The sequence below is a fragment of the Falco punctatus genome (genome assembly GCF_963210335.1).
Source record: "Falco punctatus genome assembly, chromosome: 6".
In the NCBI taxonomy this organism is placed as follows: domain Eukaryota; kingdom Metazoa; phylum Chordata; class Aves; order Falconiformes; family Falconidae; genus Falco; species Falco punctatus.
The window spans coordinates 36,948,742-36,964,889 of NC_137585.1; the positions used below are offsets into that span (position 1 = coordinate 36,948,742).

At 53.3% G+C, this 16,148-nt stretch overlaps 1 protein-coding gene across 4 annotated transcripts; it reads left to right on the forward strand.

The window, feature by feature from the left end:
• Positions 1–1,188: 1,188 nt before the first annotated feature.
• SEPTIN3 (septin 3) lies at positions 1,189–15,794 on the forward strand (the record flags this gene model as incomplete). Of its 4 annotated transcripts, XM_080393120.1 has the most annotated exons (11): positions 1,805–1,909; positions 3,322–3,552; positions 8,803–8,994; positions 9,237–9,365; positions 10,062–10,143; positions 10,519–10,656; positions 11,017–11,134; positions 11,580–11,675; positions 13,754–13,853; positions 14,270–14,321; positions 15,402–15,794. In XM_080393120.1, 10 exons carry the CDS (start codon positions 3,543–3,545, stop codon positions 15,535–15,537), a joined length of 1,053 nt encoding a protein of 350 aa, XP_080249246.1. In that variant the 3' UTR covers positions 15,538–15,794. The 4 variants fall into 4 exon arrangements, with proteins under 4 accessions (XP_080249243.1, XP_080249244.1, XP_080249245.1 ...); XM_080393117.1 differs by lacking the exon at positions 3,322–3,552 and having other exon boundaries at positions 1,189–1,909; XM_080393118.1 differs by lacking the exon at positions 3,322–3,552 and having other exon boundaries at positions 1,189–1,909; positions 13,757–13,853.
• Between the last annotated feature and the right edge of the window lie 354 nt (positions 15,795–16,148).

Consider the following 16,148-nt stretch of genomic DNA (forward strand, 5'->3'; position numbering starts at 1 on the left):
GGTCAGGACTGGACTAGAGGAGAAACTAGCTATTCATCTCTGACTTATGTTTCGCACTGTTTACTCATGACACAATCAGTATTAAGCCAGGTATTTTCCACGGGTATGCAGGACTTTATTGCCAACAGTGTCAAAGCCACCCCCCCACACACACACCCACCCCCAGTGGAATAAAAGCATTGGACAAACTGTGTGGCCAGTGCTTTATTTTCCTGTTGTTCCCCCTGGGATCTGCCTCCCTCCAGCTCCAGGCGGGCAGCAAGGACCAGTCTGCAGTGAGGTTTCCTTTACAGCAGGGTAGGTCTCCATCCGCCTGGTTTCTGTGCCGGCTGTGCTACGGGGTTATCTGGGAATAATTAAGCCGAAGGCAAACACTGCCTGAAAACTGAGACTGTTCCTCCCTTGCGGCACCTGTGCAGCCAGAGAGACCTCAGGGGAGCAGTAAATAGTCACAGATACCAAATTAAGCTGCGTAAAGCATCAGAGAAGATACTTAGTGCTGGAAATACTACACAGCATCAGGTTGGACTTTTCTACCTTCTCTGTCTCTTTGCCTTTAAAGAAGCAGAGTGGTTACACTGCCCTGAGCCCTGCCTTCCCCCACCACCCCAGTGGCTGGCTGTGGGTCATGAGACAGTGGTTCCCCCTTCACCCCTCAGTCCTGGCCGCCTGAAGGTAGGCAAGCATTGCCCCTGCCATGCTGTGGGTGTTGTGGGTGCCCAGCTTTCCTTCTTTTTGCTCCCGTTTGCCCGTCAAACCATGCTGCCCCACAAAACCACATTTCCCCTTTCCTCCTTGTATCGCCCTTCAAAGTCTCTTTTATAGTGAGGAAGGTGCAGAGCGGCAAGCTGATTCCCTGTTATACATGCCCCCTTGACCCTGAAAATGCCCCAAAGCTGGCAAAATTAAGGAACAATCAGAAAAATGAGGAAGCAAAAGAAAATCAGAATAAGGGAAAGAAGCATCAACCTAGACAAACACCCAACAAGCAAACACTGAACTTCCTCAGCTGGGCATAAATCACTGAACTGGAATCTGCCATTTGAGGGGGAAAAGAGAAGAGAGGAAGGGAAAACATTTCAGAAATTCAGAGATTTAAACTTTTGTTTTAAATCGCACCCTTTGTCCTCAGGAGCAGGCAGCACAGCCCTGATCTGGTGGGTCTGCACCACTCTTCCGCCTCCCACCATGGGAGCAGGGCAGGGGGCCGCGCCATGGGGCTGCCAGTGGTGTGGGGCTGCCCACGGCGTGGGGCTGCCCCTGGCATGGGGCTGCCGGTGGCAGAGGCCAGGAAGGGACCAGGGCAGGGGGCAGGAGCAGCCGCGGCGCCAGGCGTGGGAGCGTGCTGGGCAGGCCACAAGTGCCCCATTGTCCCAGCCAGGGGTGGGCTGGCCAGCCTGCCAGGGCCACTGGTGGGGGCTCTGCCCGGGAGAACAGCGTCTCTGGGGAGCACTGTGCCCCGAGACGCCGTGGGCCCCGGCAGTGGGGAAGGCCTGGACCACCCAGCCCAGCCCGGCACCGCCTGCCCCCCACCCTCACACCTCTGCTTCCAGCCCGCTGCCACCCACCATGGAGGAGGACGTCGCCCCTCGCCGCAGCCGCCTGCCCACCCCCGGCGGCACCACTGGCCCCAGCCGCATCCCGGCCCCCCCGCTGCAGCGGGTTGGCCCCCTCAGAGCCCCCGCTGCCCCCACGAAGCGGAGCTGCCTCTTAATCTCCCTGCGCCGAGTGGGCGAGGGCAGCGGGGGGCCCCCCTGGGAGCGGCTGAGGGGCCCGGGGCCTGTCACCCCTGTCCCCCCTCGCCCCCGGCCGCCAGCCACTGAGGGACTGCAGCGACGTGGCAGCGCCGGTGGGACTGAGGCTGCCCCAGCGGCGAAGATGGGGGTTCCCTGCTCCCCACCACGTTCCGGTGGGTCTCTGCTGCCAGGACGGGCTGGGCAGGGGGGAGGGAGGGAGGCATAAGGGGTCCCTGTGTGGTGCCACGGGGCTTGGCATGGGGCAGGGCCCTTCAGGAGCGGTGGGGTGATGTGCGGGAGGATGGGGGCTTCCTCCCCGGGGAGCCGTTTCCCCATTGCCCTCACCGGGAGTGTGGGTGGGCAAAGGGAGGTGGGAGGAGTGCCCTTGCAGTGGGGGCCCTGGCACCCATCAGGGAAATGGGCGGCTGCGGGCACCATGTCAGATGTTGCGGGTGCTGGGGTGCCCATCTGTCTGTCCGTCTGTCTGGACGCAGCCAGCCTGTTGACTGCTCAGCCTAACCTGCGTAACTGTAACCGCCAACAGCGATTTCTAAATGCTCCCATAACCCACAGTGGGTGCAGTTTCCTTTTTGCCCCGGGGTGCTGCAAAAAGAGGCATCCAAAACCCTTGCTGACTCTGCCAGGCATCCCACAGCCCATCCCCCACCCAGGGGGCTGCCACATGGTGGAGGGACACATGGGGATGGCCCTGAAAGGATGTTCCCATCATCCCACCAAGCAGAGGGTCAGAGCAGTCCCAGATGTTCATGCTCCAGCATGGCATGGCGGGGGCACGGTGGTGCCTGACAGGGCCAGGGCTCGTAAATGTAGGAGAAGGAGGAAGGAAGGGGCAGCCCCCTCCAAAGGTGCCAGCAGCCAGGGGCACCCACACGGCTCTCCAGTCTTGGGCACATGCAGGGGGGCACCGCAAGGCACATATGCCTGCCGGGGCACACGGGGATGCAACCTGCATACTCCGCACGGCCCACAGCAGGCACCTCTCCCTGCTCCCCACACGCATGCACACGCATGCACGTGCAGGCACACACTTGTGTACACACACACAGAGGGGACAGCGCTCACTCTGCCTCTGCAGTGCGGCCGGCAGCCAGGAATCACGGTGCCAGAGGAGAAAAGGTTTCTCACGCCTCCGCAATCGGAGCTGAAGGGCAAATTGCTTTTGATGAGCCAAAACACTCCCAATTCCCTCCCTCCAGGAAGGCAGGAGGAGGTCTTGCAGTCCCCTGAACCCAATAAATACCTAGGGGGAAAGAGTGTCCTTTCTCAGCCCTGCCAAAGCGAAGCTGCGAAGGGTTAAATATCCCCTCCTTAATCAAACAGAGATGCCAAAACGCTGGGGAACTGGAAGGGAAAGGGGCAAGAAAAGGCCTCTGTGTTGTGGGTGTGCAAGGCGGGCCCCTCCGGGACGCGGGGGGGGCCCATCGGTGGCAGCCCCTCCATCCCCGCAGCCATGCCCCCCCCCAGGGTGGGGAGGCTGGCAGGGGCTTGGGATGGATCCGGGGGCCTGGGATGAAGCCGGGGGAGGTGCGCGGGGGGAGATTTTGCGGCGATGTTTAATATTCAGGTCACATGACGATGGCAGCAGGAGCAGCACCAGCATCCCCGCTCCACTGAAATAGCCACTGGAGAAGGAGGGGAAGGAGAGGGGGGGAGAAGAGGACACCGGGAAGAAAGAGAGAGGTAAAAGCGGAGCCTCGTAGCCCACCGTGCTGCACCAGCATCAGGCTAGAAAAGTGGGGGGAGACCCACCCCCTTGGGAGAGGATTTGGAGACAAAGGAAGCTTCATGTTCAAAGGTAGGATGCTCTGGGCTTGGCAGGGCTGGGCGATGCTGGAGGGACACCGCTGGTTTTTTTGTGCAGGCATCCTCTGCCATGACCCCAGCTCTGGCCACGGGGGAGGAATAAGCCCGAAGGTCAGCAGGGGAAATCGGTCTTGGCTTTGTCTTTCCTCTTTCTTTTCCTTTTGGTGCCAGCAGTCTGGCATGAAGGAGAACAACGGGGGCTAGCTGCCGTGCTGATGGGGAGTAGCTGGCGCCAGGGGCTGCTCTGAAAGAAAGAGATAATCCCAGCTGGTCCAGGGCTGGGGAAAGCCCACAAGCTGCTCGGCGACTGGCTTGTCCCTTGCCAGTGACAGGCAGTCGCTGCAGGGGCGGCAGGGATGTCCTGTGCTGCTCCTTGGGCATCTGCGCAGGAGCTGGCGGGCAGCTGGACAGGGAGCCTCGGCACAGGCAGGCACGCGGGCAGGCAGGCAGGGGGGACAGGCAGCTGTGGTGGCATGGGTACCCTGATCTAGGGGTGCTCAGCACCCTTTTGCCTTGTGATACAACTGTAGGATATGGGGTAAGGGCTGCATGGCCAGGGAGCGGCACCAAGGATACAGATGGGGCTGAGGTGAGCATCCTACCCTGTGACGGCTGGGCTGGGGATGTGCCCAGTCCCTTCACCTCCAGGTCCTGCATCTCCAGAGAGGCTTCGGCACATGCTGCCCTAGATTTCACTGTGACCCTGGCAGTGCCGGGCTGCTGCCCAAGTCCTCTGCAAAGCGCTGAGGGGAAGGAAGGTTGCTGCCGGGAAGGCTGTGGCTGCTCAAAGGGCTGGGATGAGTTTCCTTACCTCACTCAAAATGTCTGATGATCCTCAGGCCAGGCAAAAAGATCGGGTAAGAAGAATGGCTCCATTCTGCATCCTGAGGTCAGGCGATGCATCTGGTGTGGCTCAGCCTTTGCCTTGTACAGCTGGGAGAAATACCCTGGGGTCATCAGAGAAACTGAGGGGGGAAAAGGATTTTTCCAGTGGAGAGATGCTCAGTCCAGCACCTCTGCAGTTCTGAATCAAGAGCAGATCCTAATGCCTGCAAGCCCCTGGCAGGCTGTGCTAGTGGAGCAGCTGCTTGCTTTCCTTCCTAAGGACCTGGCATTTTTCACCAAGGGCCCACTCCTGACAGCTGCCTTCAGGCTCTGAACCCATCCCTCCTTCCTGTTCCATGTCTGCAGGGAGCGGGAGCGTGGGTCTGGAGCCACGAGCATGGAAGGGGCTGGGGTGAGACACATGCATGGATCGCTGCCTCTAGCCAGAGGGGGACAGCCTTATGCCACACAGGAGGAGAGACACAGACAGACCATCCATGTGTTAGGTGGGGGTTAAATAGCCTTTCCTTGTTGGAAGCTGGGTTGTGGTGAGCCACTGTTTGCAGCCCTCCCTCCCTCTTGCCACTCAGACAAAGGATGGGAAGGCAGGGGGAGGGGATGTGACTGTATCTGGGTTATTGGGACAGAGTAGATGTTAGTCCCCACTACCTGAGGCCCTAAGGGATCTGCAGGGCCACCTCTGTCCCCATCTAGCTGCTGCAAATGTCAGAGGCAGGCAGACATGAAGGGTGCACTGCAGAAGTGGTGTCTGCTGCTGGCCATATACGCTGGCCTTCCAGGGAGAGATTTTAGGGTAGATCAGTGGGTGTCAGGAGCAGGAGGTAGCTGAGACCGCTAGGGCCTCTCCGGGCACTGATTGCCTTTCTGGCCCTGCCTGCCCCAGCCTCCGATGCTGTGCCTCTCCCTGCTCTGGATCTGAGTGGACCATCTCCTGTGAGCCAGAGGTTATCCCCTGGCAGCCCAGCCTGGGCCACCTCGCACTGGAACCGGGCAGCAGAGGTATCACCAGCAGCCACCCCCTTAAATGAGCTTCAGTCAGCGCACAGAACAAAGCAGCAGGGAAAAGGGTGGCAATGCAAACAGTGGATGTAAGTGGTTAGCCCCGACTAACCCTCTATTCATTACCAGCTGTACCAGCCATAGTGTCCTATCACGTATTCATTACAGGAGACAGCTGGAGGGACTATGGGATGTGCCTAGGATGCATTATGCTACCCCTTGACCCGTCAGTCAGAGCACTAATGAGGCTTCCTAGCAGCATTAGCATTACTGCACGTAAAACAGCCATTCCCAGGAGAGCAGGTAGGCATGTTTCGTGTCTCAAGGTGCCTCTCATAGCTCTGGCCCTGGTTTTGCACACCCCAGAAAGCTGTTCCTCAGTTGGCTTCCTGGATTCCTCTGTGGGAGTCAAGAGGTGGAAAATTGTGTGCAGAAAGCTGAGCCCTTAGGTCCCTCTTTGCAAAATGGGGTCTTCCCTGCCTGAGGCTGCATGGGAAGGTGTCCCACACAAAAAGGAAGGCGAACGACCAAGAGGAGAAAGGAAGGCTGTCTACACCAAGACCTTGGATGTCCAAAATCAAAATGCTCAGGCTGACCTCACTGATAAGAAATCCAGGAAATATTTAAGGAGACTTCTGGAGATATTTTCTCCTGGTCTCAGGGCTTTTTATAGGTGTCCAGGAACCTGACTCTGAAATACCTGCTCCAGCCAGGGATGGCTATGTATTGTGATGTCCACAGCAGAGTTAGCAACACCTGCTGGCTCTGAGCAAAGTGTCCCTCAGTGAGATTGAGGGATGAGTTATGAACCTTGTAGTGAGCCTTGAGGTTGGCTGCCGGCAACTTCCTCCTTTCCCCTCCTTGTGTAAGAACAAGGAGTTTAAGCAATAAGGGAGAGGGCAACAGACTTCCTGAGGACAAGCTATTGCCTGGGCAGCAAAGGATTTGCAGCCCACATGGCCCAGGTCCTGCACCCATCCCTTGCAGCTGCTCAGCTGGGCTTCTTTCCAACTTGCCCTGTTCCCTCCCCACCTACACGGTTTATTTGCCCCCAGTTCTGAGGCCCAAAGTGCCTCACTGGGGCCACATCACCCTGGCCCACATCCCCTCATCATTCCCTGTCTCACTTTCTCTTCTCCCTCTCTTTGGGGCAGGTGAGACCCTAGCAGGGCTGTATGGGGTGCACACTGGAGGATGCTGCAGCAGGATGAGGGGTATGGCACGTGACTGTGGTACAGGTGGTGTGGGGCAGCCTGGGGAGGATAAGTGAAGGGCAGGGTGCAGGAGAGCTGGCTGTCTTGGCCCTTCGTGCTGTGCCAGAGATGGGCTTTCCTGGCTGGCAGCAGCTTAGAGAAAGCTGGAAAAAGCCAACAGGAGCCCCAAGGGTTGCTTTGTCAGCGGGAAAGGCACAGACTAGCTGTGACGGGTGTAAGAGTGGATTGCAGCTGAGAAGCACTTGGCTCGGCAGGCTGCCTCCTCCAGCAGATGCCCGGCAGCATGAGGTGTTCTGAATTGCCAGCCTGGCTCAAGCCAACAGTCCATCTTGTGCTCTGGTCCCCCCTGGGTGCTGCTCGCTGTTTCAGGAAAGGATGATGATACCCCAAGAGTATCCTTGCTTGGTAGGGAAAAGCAGAAGGGGGGGGGGGGGCATCCTCCAGCAGACTTCTCCCCTGTGGACAAGGTAGAACAGAGATAGTACAAGAACCTTCAGACATTACCCACAGTGCTATTCACAGGTGGCTGTGCTACCATCCTTTCATTATGGAGGGAAGATCCCTTCTCCCAGTTTAACACCAAAGACTTCCCAAGCAGTGTAAGAGGAGCGGGGTAAAGGCATCCTCCTTGCCAAGGGTGACCCTTGTGCAAGGTCTGCCCTCAGCAGATGACAGTGGGATATTAAAGCTACTATAAAATGTAAAATCTTTGCTGTGTAGAGCAGCCCTTGTGTCTGCACAGGAGCCTTGGTGTGGGAATGCTAAGCAGGTTCACCAGCCAGCCATGCAGCCTGTTGCAGCCTAACCCTGTCCTTCAACAAAATCTCTCTCACCTCTCCCCAGCCCTGGTCTCTGCCTGGCCTGGCTGAGCTGTCACAGGGACCCTGGACTGGTGCTATCAGTGTCTGCAGCCCAGTGACCTCTGAGTCGCCTTCCTCTCCAAGAGGCATGTGTCACCCACCAAATGGCAGTCACCTGCCTGGCTGCTCACGTCCTCCTCCACAGCCAGTGGGTTCTGCTGAGGAGCAAAAAACTCCACCAAAATGATGCAAACAGATAATTTAGTGTGAGATATTTGAACTGAAGTGGCATCCAAAACAAGTGGAGTGCTTACCAAGCAAAAACACATGCTGTCCCTATCCTGGAAAAATAGCCATCTAATGAGACAAAGCATGGGGGAGTCAAGTAATTAGAGTGGCAGAGGCTTTAGTTTGCAGCTGGCTTGAATATGAAAGGTGCTTGATTCCCATCCCCTTCATCTTCCTTTCTAGATTCATCCCTCATGCTTCCCTTCCCCACCAATTACAGTTTTTCTTCTGTGCCCTGTCCTCTGCCAACCTCTGGCTTCCTCCCAGCGGGTGAGAGCTGCTCGCTAATGAGACAAGAGACAGAGATAGATGGATGAGGCCCGCCCCAAGCAGTGCATGGCATCACCTGAAAAAGGGTTAGGGAGGCCAAAAAGGTCTGTTTGGTTTACATGGAAGAAGTGAGGAGGGGGAGGCAAGGAGGGAAAGGTGCAGATGATTACTTTATTGATCATGATGATTAGTTTCTTGAATATAGCAAAACCCATCGATCTATGAGCAGGAGGCAAGCGCAGAGGTTGTGGCCATGCTTTGCACTTCAACACTGCCTTCCTCTGAGGAACTCAGCATGCACAGCATGGTCAGTAATGCCGCCAGCCCTGGCAATGGCCAGGCTGGTAAGGCCTGATGGTAAATCCCAAACTATTTCAATGCTGGGACCTGACACATGATAATTTTGGAAAGTCTGATCCATTGCAAATTTCATGCTAAACTTGGAGAGGCAAAACACTGGTGATCCTGGCCAGAAGTGGGAGACAAAAATGAGGAGACATGCACAGAGCTTTGGACACCCTATTAGGAGCCCAGACAGCTTCACTGGGTCTGCCCCTACTGTTTGGAGGTAGCCACCAATATGTTGCATGCTCAGAGAAACCCACTTCTCCACCTCCTCATCTGGAGTGATACACAGAAGAGTGTGCTGGAAACTCAGGTAGATGTTCCTTCACGAAGAGCCTTATTGCTGAAATCTTGCCATTCAGTCATCCCCAGCAGCCCCTGAAATGGATCCTCAAAGTTGCCCTCAACCCCTGTGGCAGGTCAGCAGGGAGGTTGTCGTTACACCTCAGTGATGATTTTTCAATCTTTCTCCCCATGCAGGGCCAGTGGAAAGCAAGAACGAAGCAGCCATGTCTGAGCTGGTCCCAGAGCCACGACAAAAACCAGTTGTACCAATGAAACCCATGGGCATTAATGCCAACTTGCTGGGCTACATCGGTATTGACACCATCATTGAGCAGATGCGCAAGAAAACCATGAAGACAGGTTTCGACTTCAACATCATGGTTGTAGGTAGGCAGGGACCACCTGAGGTACTGGGAACCATGGCCAGGGACTGTCCTGTGAGGTCAGGTAGGAGAGGGAGCCCTGCAGGGAGGGCATGAGGGAGCAGACAGCGCTTGCTCTAGGGGAAAGGAGCACTTGCACAAGTCAAGGAGACACCTGCAGCCCGTTCAGCTGCCAGCCAGGCTCTGTCCCCTGGGCTGCTGGCATTGTCGGGCTGATGTCATGAGCTTCCTCTTTGCAATCTTCAGGTCAGAGCGGATTGGGAAAGTCGACATTGGTGAACACCCTCTTCAAATCCCAGGTGAGCCGCAAATCTTCAGGCTGGAACCGGGAGGAGAAGATCCCCAAGACGGTGGAGATCAAAGCCATTGGGCATGGTAAGAGCTAGGCTGCTGGGGTGGAGGCAGTGCTGATGCTTCAGCACTGTCTTGCAGAAGACCCCAGTAGTCTATGCAAACAGTTATTTGGTTTTAGGCAGCCCTTTCTCCATGGGAACCTAAAGGACAAGTGCCAGTTTTAGATGGCCTCAGACCCAACCAAGGGTTTTCTTAAACAGCAATAACACTGATGCCACAGCCAAAAGTGAGGGGTAGAAAAAGACTTACAGATATTTCTTTAAGCCTTGCTGTAAGTCATTCTCACCTGCAATTGGTTAATAATCTATACAAATTGCATTGGTGGGTCCCATCCCAAGCCCAGTTGAGCACATCTCCTTGTGGCAAAGCATCAGCACAGCTTCTACAGCGGTGCAGAGTAATAAGCATCATTTCAGGTTCAGGATTCTGTGTTTCAGGGGAGGACAAGTTGTGCAAGACAGGTACTACCTCTGGGCCACAGGCTGAGCACAAATCCATTTTCCTGTGGCAAAGTGGTGTAAGGTGGCTTTGGTGCAGATGTTACAAAATTTGGGGTCAGAAATGGAAGTGGGGGTCACAACTGTTGAGGCATGACCCAGCCTGGCCTGGTCATGCTTGCTGGGTGGGGATCAGGGCACAGTGCTCTTGGCACAGACATGTTGCATGATAGAGCGTGTCCCCAGGGAGGTATATGATTGTTTGCAATTTCTTGCCCAGTCATCGAAGAAGGTGGTGTCAAAATGAAGCTGACAGTGATTGACACACCAGGATTCGGGGATCAGATCAACAATGAGAACTGGTGAGTTTCATACAGTCAAGACCTTGTGTCCCAGAAAGGGCTGGACTTAAGATGTTATATAGAGCAACTCTCACCTACTTGGTTTGGAAAGTGTCTGGGATCCTGTTGCTCTCAAGGGGGCAGTAAGAGGAAAGTGTAACTGTGAACACCATGGGTCTGTGTGCATGCCTGGGGGTGTGCGCACTTTACACAGCAAGTGCCAATTTCTGTGCCCAGTTACAGAAACTCTTAAACTTACCTGCTGATGGTGAGATGCTTGTGGTGGATATTTTTTGTGCCTGTGTTGCTTTGCTGCTGTCAGAGCTGGGAACACTGTAGGCGGGAACACGAGGAGATTTGTACCTGTCTATTCATCTCTCTCTCCCACCTTAACAGCTGGGAGCCTATTGAAAAATACATCAACGAGCAATACGAAAAATTTTTGAAAGAGGAGGTGAATATTGCAAGGAAGAAACGAATTCCAGACACGCGAGTGCACTGCTGCCTCTATTTCATCTCCCCCACAGGCCACTCGTATGTACTCAATCCCTTATCCTTCCTCAAGCCCTTGGTACTTCTGTGCCAGACATATACCCTGCACTGCTCCATCACAGCCACAGACCCAGGAGTCCTGCCTGGGGGGCTCACCACTGTTTAGTTTAACTTTGGGTGCTGCAGAGCTTGAAAGGGTCTAGAACAACAAGGGCAGGAGAAACGTTACTGTGTTTTTTGGGAGAGGGCAGGATGGATGGGGAGGAGCCAAGAGTACGGTGGCAGCAAGCAGGGTTCATACCAGGGAGGTTTCATAGATGCCCTGATGCTGGGAGAGTCACTAGGATGAAAGGCAAGGAGGGTAAAGTGACCCCTTCCATGTTGTTCCCTCTTGGGCTGCAGCCTGCGGCCTTTGGACCTGGAGTTCATGAAACATCTCAGCAAGGTAGTGAACATCATCCCAGTTATTGCCAAGGCTGACACCATGACCTTGGAGGAGAAGACCGAATTCAAACAAAGAGTGAGTATCTCCTCTCCTGCATGGGATCCTTCCCTGCCCCAGCTTGGAGATGGGAGAAATGAGTGGTTCCCTCCTTCCTGGGATTGCCGTGCAGTCTCCAGGGCATGCACGGAGTCCAACGCTAGGTTGGTGGGTAAGTCTTGAAGATGTACCTGTTTATGGCTCTGAGGGTATCTTTTAGAGGGGGAAGAAACCCGTGTAACCCTGTGACATCTCGTGATAGACTCTGTCACGGGAACTGCAGAGCCAGACAAGTAACTGGGGTTGGGGAAGAAAGACTCATCATTGCTGCCATGTGTCCTCACTTTGCTGCACACTTCCCTGTGGACAATCCCTCCAGCCCCTGCCCGCTGGAAGGATGTCCCAGATGTGTTTGCTCAGCTGTCCTGCCTGCCTTCCTTTCAGGTTTGTGTAGCCTTGTGCTCCAAAATGTCTCTCTCACCAGGTGCGCAAAGAGCTAGAAGTAAATGGGATCGAGTTTTACCCTCAGAAAGAATTTGATGAGGACTTGGAGGATAAAACAGAGAATGACAAAATCAGGGTAGGAAACATTTTATTGTGGGAATGGAAGGGGGGGATGAGGACTGGTCATGTTTAACGTGTGTAAAACAGACATCTGTCACTAGAAGATTTTAAGTGCTTCATGGTCCCTGAATGAAAGATGCAATGGATGTAAGGGATGGTCATTCCTTCTTCCCAGCTTAATTTGTCTCTGTTGTTACTACAGGGTGCTATGAAGGCTGGAGTGAGGAAGGACTATGTTCCACCTCCTCTTGCTGAATGCTCTGTTCGGTCACTGTCAAGGACCAAAGGGCCTGGTGTGTGGCTGATGTGCAGCCTCTGTCCCAGATAACTGCCCCATGAGCCCTCTTATCTGCTGACCAAACTCGACCCAAAAAGCAGCCCAGTTCTTTGCTCCCCCAGCCCCTGTAAGAATGCTTGTCCCATCCTTCCCTCCTCAGAGTGTCAGCAACTGTCTCCTAATTTCTAGCCTGTTCATGGCTAGGTTGTACCCAGGATTATATCTGTGTTCTTGTGCCAACACTGACTCAAGCAGTTCTACCTAGTGGTCCCCTCCACCACCCAAGGCATTTATAGAGAAAAATATTATTCCTTGCTGACCTTCTGGTCAGTTAAAGGAGACAAGCTCCTTTGGATGAGCTTCCTTTTCCTCAGTACTCCATGCTCCTAGTCGTATTTTTCTGTGACTGCACCAGTCTGATTTGATTTTCTAGCACTGGTTCTGGTACCTCATGCTTCCCCATCTCTTCTGAGATCTGAACTGCTAAGCCTGTGAACCACATGTATTATTTAAACAATTGCATCACACTGGTGGCTCGTGGTCATCTCGTGACTGACTAGGACATGAGGTCCTTCCACTCCTTCAGTCGCTGCTTGTTCCTGAGCTCTGAAGTCATAGCAGAAATTCTTGATGTTATTCCCTAAAAGCTGCTCTTTGTGCCTCAGACTTACATCTTCCCAGATAATAACCCAGTCTGCATTTGCACTGACAAAACCTCTTGGCCTTGCAATGCTAATGCATTAAATTATCCCACTCATAATTTTTGTGGCTAGGCCACTAATGAAAATAGATTGGCCTCTGTGGCAGTCCTCAAGAAATTCCAGGATTCTTGCACTGCAGCCTGACACTTGCCCTTTCAACTTCCCCAGCTGTCACAGCCCCAACAGAAATTCCCACCTTCCCCATCTTAATTAATCATTTTCCATTTGGTGATACACCATCCATTCTGGAAAAGACTAAATGGGTTTTGCTTCTTATCCAAAATGTTACTGGTTTTGAGGAGGGCACCACATTTTGTTCTGCACTTCAGCATCATTGCCCTCACACAGAAGAAATAAACTGCTTTTTAATCTCCATTTCTGCGGTAGTTGCAGTCCCTTCCCAGGCACAGGGATATCTGTAAAGCAGAGTAAATCTATGAACATCCGCACAACCTTAGAGATAGCAGGGTCTCCTGCATCCTGTGCTCTGGAAGCAGATGGTTCCTCCCTGTGCTTGGAGATATCTGGATCCCAAATAGCCTCACCAAATGTCCCACTTCTCAGGAAAGCTGCATCCCTGCCACATTTCTGGCCTTCCTCAGTACAACCATTTCAGCTATTAAACTTGTTGAACATTCATGTGTCTTTTTGGGGAGGATTATTTTGAGTCGTCTCCTTCTTCTGGTGAAGAACTACAAACTGGCTAAGAAATACTCACTGCAAACTATCCATAGAGCAGTCCTGGGCTGACAGACCTCCTGGTTACGCTGAGGTACTTACTTCTCTGGTCATCCCCCTCTTCAGAAATGCTGAAGATGGTGCAGAAAAACTCTGCCCTCCACTCAGAGCCCTTGGCACTGCAGCAAGCTACCCACTAAGCTCGGTGTGGGGGGAGGAAGAGGGGTGCAAGGACACTTGTAAAGCAAGGGCCCCAAATGCTAGGGGTACCACTGACAGGGGAAGAGGACAGCCAATGAAGTGTTGCTCTAGAAAACCTCTTTCCTTGGAGAAGGTCTTGTGTTTCATGAGCTGAGAGAAGGAAAGATGGATGGGGAACAGTGATGGTGCTGCTCTCTGGAGTGGGTTCAATAGGTCTCTCCACATGTCTTTCCCCAGCAGGAAAGCATGCCCTTCGCAGTAGTGGGCAGCGACAAGGAGTACCAAGTGAATGGCAAAAGAGTCCTGGGCAGGAAAACACCTTGGGGAATCATTGAAGGTAAAAAACCCCTTGCATCTGGAAGTTGAAAGTATCTCTGCAGGCCCCCATAATAAACAAGGGTCCAGATAACATGTCCCATGGCTGCCTTCCTGTCCCTTATGCAATAAACTTCTTGAAACCAAGCAAGAGGAGAATACTGAAATAGCTCTGCTGGGAGGGGACTGCCGTGGTCAATGTGGTACCACTACTGCCAAATGGTAGAAGCTGGAGCCACTCCAAACAAATGGAAATTCACGTTACTGCTCAGCATGTCTCCTCAATGCCTGACACTGTGGCATTCAGACAACTGTTTCTCCTTTCTGAAGTATTCAGGCTCTGCCCACCTGGAACCTGCCCCATGGCAATGGCTTTCCCCTGCTCTGTAACAACAAAGGTTGTTGTTGCTCTGTAACAATTGCTTGCTTTCTTTTCAGTGGAAAACCTCACTCACTGTGAATTTGCCCTACTTCGAGATTTTGTCATCAGGTAAGGCCATAGTCATGCATCAGTTTGCTGTTGATGAGCAGGGAGCCCTCCTGAGATCCTCTTAGAGTGAAATAGCCCATACAGAAAGGAAAATAAAGTACATTTCAGGCACTGAAAACTTATTGGGGTAGGGTTGGATTGAGTTAAGGGCTAGTTAGAGTTATACGCTAGTGCCTCTCTTAGTGACATGACCACTATGTCAAGTAGTTGGTAGTTTTCATGTATGAGCTGGACACCTGGAGAAAAGCAGGGTACTACCACCCTGCTTCTACCCCATTAAAGATATTAGGGTGCAACAACCACTATTTGTTGCTGACAACAGGTCTGGGTTGGAAGTCAGTGAGAAAGAGGCCACTACCACATCCTATAAATACCATCGGGTTTTAAAACAACACCAGAAGTAAGAAAATAAAGAAAGCACACTTCAAAGCCAGAGCCCTGTAGCTCATTCCACCTGTGGGTATGGTGGTATTGAGACACTTGGCCAGGTACAATGCTTTGACATTGCCCTACTGTCTTTCTGGTTTGCAATACCTTTTGCAGCAGATGTGCTTTCCCTAAGTCTTCCAGTAAAAACATCCTAACCAAGTGATCATCACAAAGCATACAGCAATCCAAGCCACAGGCTTTCTCTGGAGGTTAGGGACAATGTTCACAGCATTGTTCTGCAGGTTATGGTCTGCAGTGGACCTGATACACACTCCTGCTGCCTCCTTGTCTCACCACTGCTTCAGATGAGTTAAGCCCTTGTCTGCTCTGACACACCAGGATGGCCAGTAGCTGTCCCACTGGCCCAGGTGTGAGAAGGGGAGGACACTGGCAAGCACAGCCAGGGATTTCAGCCCATATTCTGCATCCTGCGTATGTGTTCTTCAATGCTGATGCTCCAGCTCTCCGTTGTGTATGATGGCACCCATGCCATCCATGTAGAAGGAGGGGTACACCCATTAGCCAGACTGACTGAAGAAATCTTCCATTTATTTCAGGGAATAAGATGATCATCAGGAGATCAATACTGACTGTGGTGATAGTGGTTATCATATCCTCTTTCCAACGCCATCTCCACTTTGCTCCCTGCAGGACCCACCTTCAGGACCTAAAAGAAGTGACCCACAACATCCACTATGAGACCTACAGGGCCAAGCGGCTGAACGACAACGGAGGGCTGCCCCCCATGACTGTTGAGACAGAGGAAAACCATGAAAGTAACCTGTGAATGACCCCCCCCTCCCCACTGTCACCCAGTGTCTCTGGATGAAACAACCCACCCCTGCTACCCTTGACTCCACCATGGGCCTGTCTCTGAAGCATGTGGCACATCCTCCGTGTGCGTGAGAGGATGTGAGTGTGCGTGTGTACCTACCTATGTGCCAGAGAGGGACCAAAGGCGTCTCCCCCGTCCTTCCCAGAGTGTCCTCATTCTCAGTTTGGTTTTTTTGCACAGTGGACTGTCCGTCATCTTCCTTTCTCTTGTTTCTGTGTCTCAGCTGTGTGTCTTGCTTAGGCGAAACAGGGATGGGGGGGGAAGGATTTCTGGGGGCAAGTGGGCTTCAGAGGTGGGAGGTGTGGGGTGTGCCGTCGTCTTGTTTTCATTACTTGGATACATAGCAAGGAGAGACGGTGGAGTCAGTCCATGCAGCGTCTTCAAGCGATGGCAACAGATTTCTCTTGGGCCCTCAGGGGGTGGGAAGGCAGCTGGCTGGTCTGAGAGCATGGTGGCCCAGCATTTTATCCCCATTTTTTGCTGTGGCTTCCCAAGGGGAAATGGTAACTTGGAAGTGGATAGATGAGAAAAGTAACAGGCTGACATGTTTTGTGGTTCAGGGG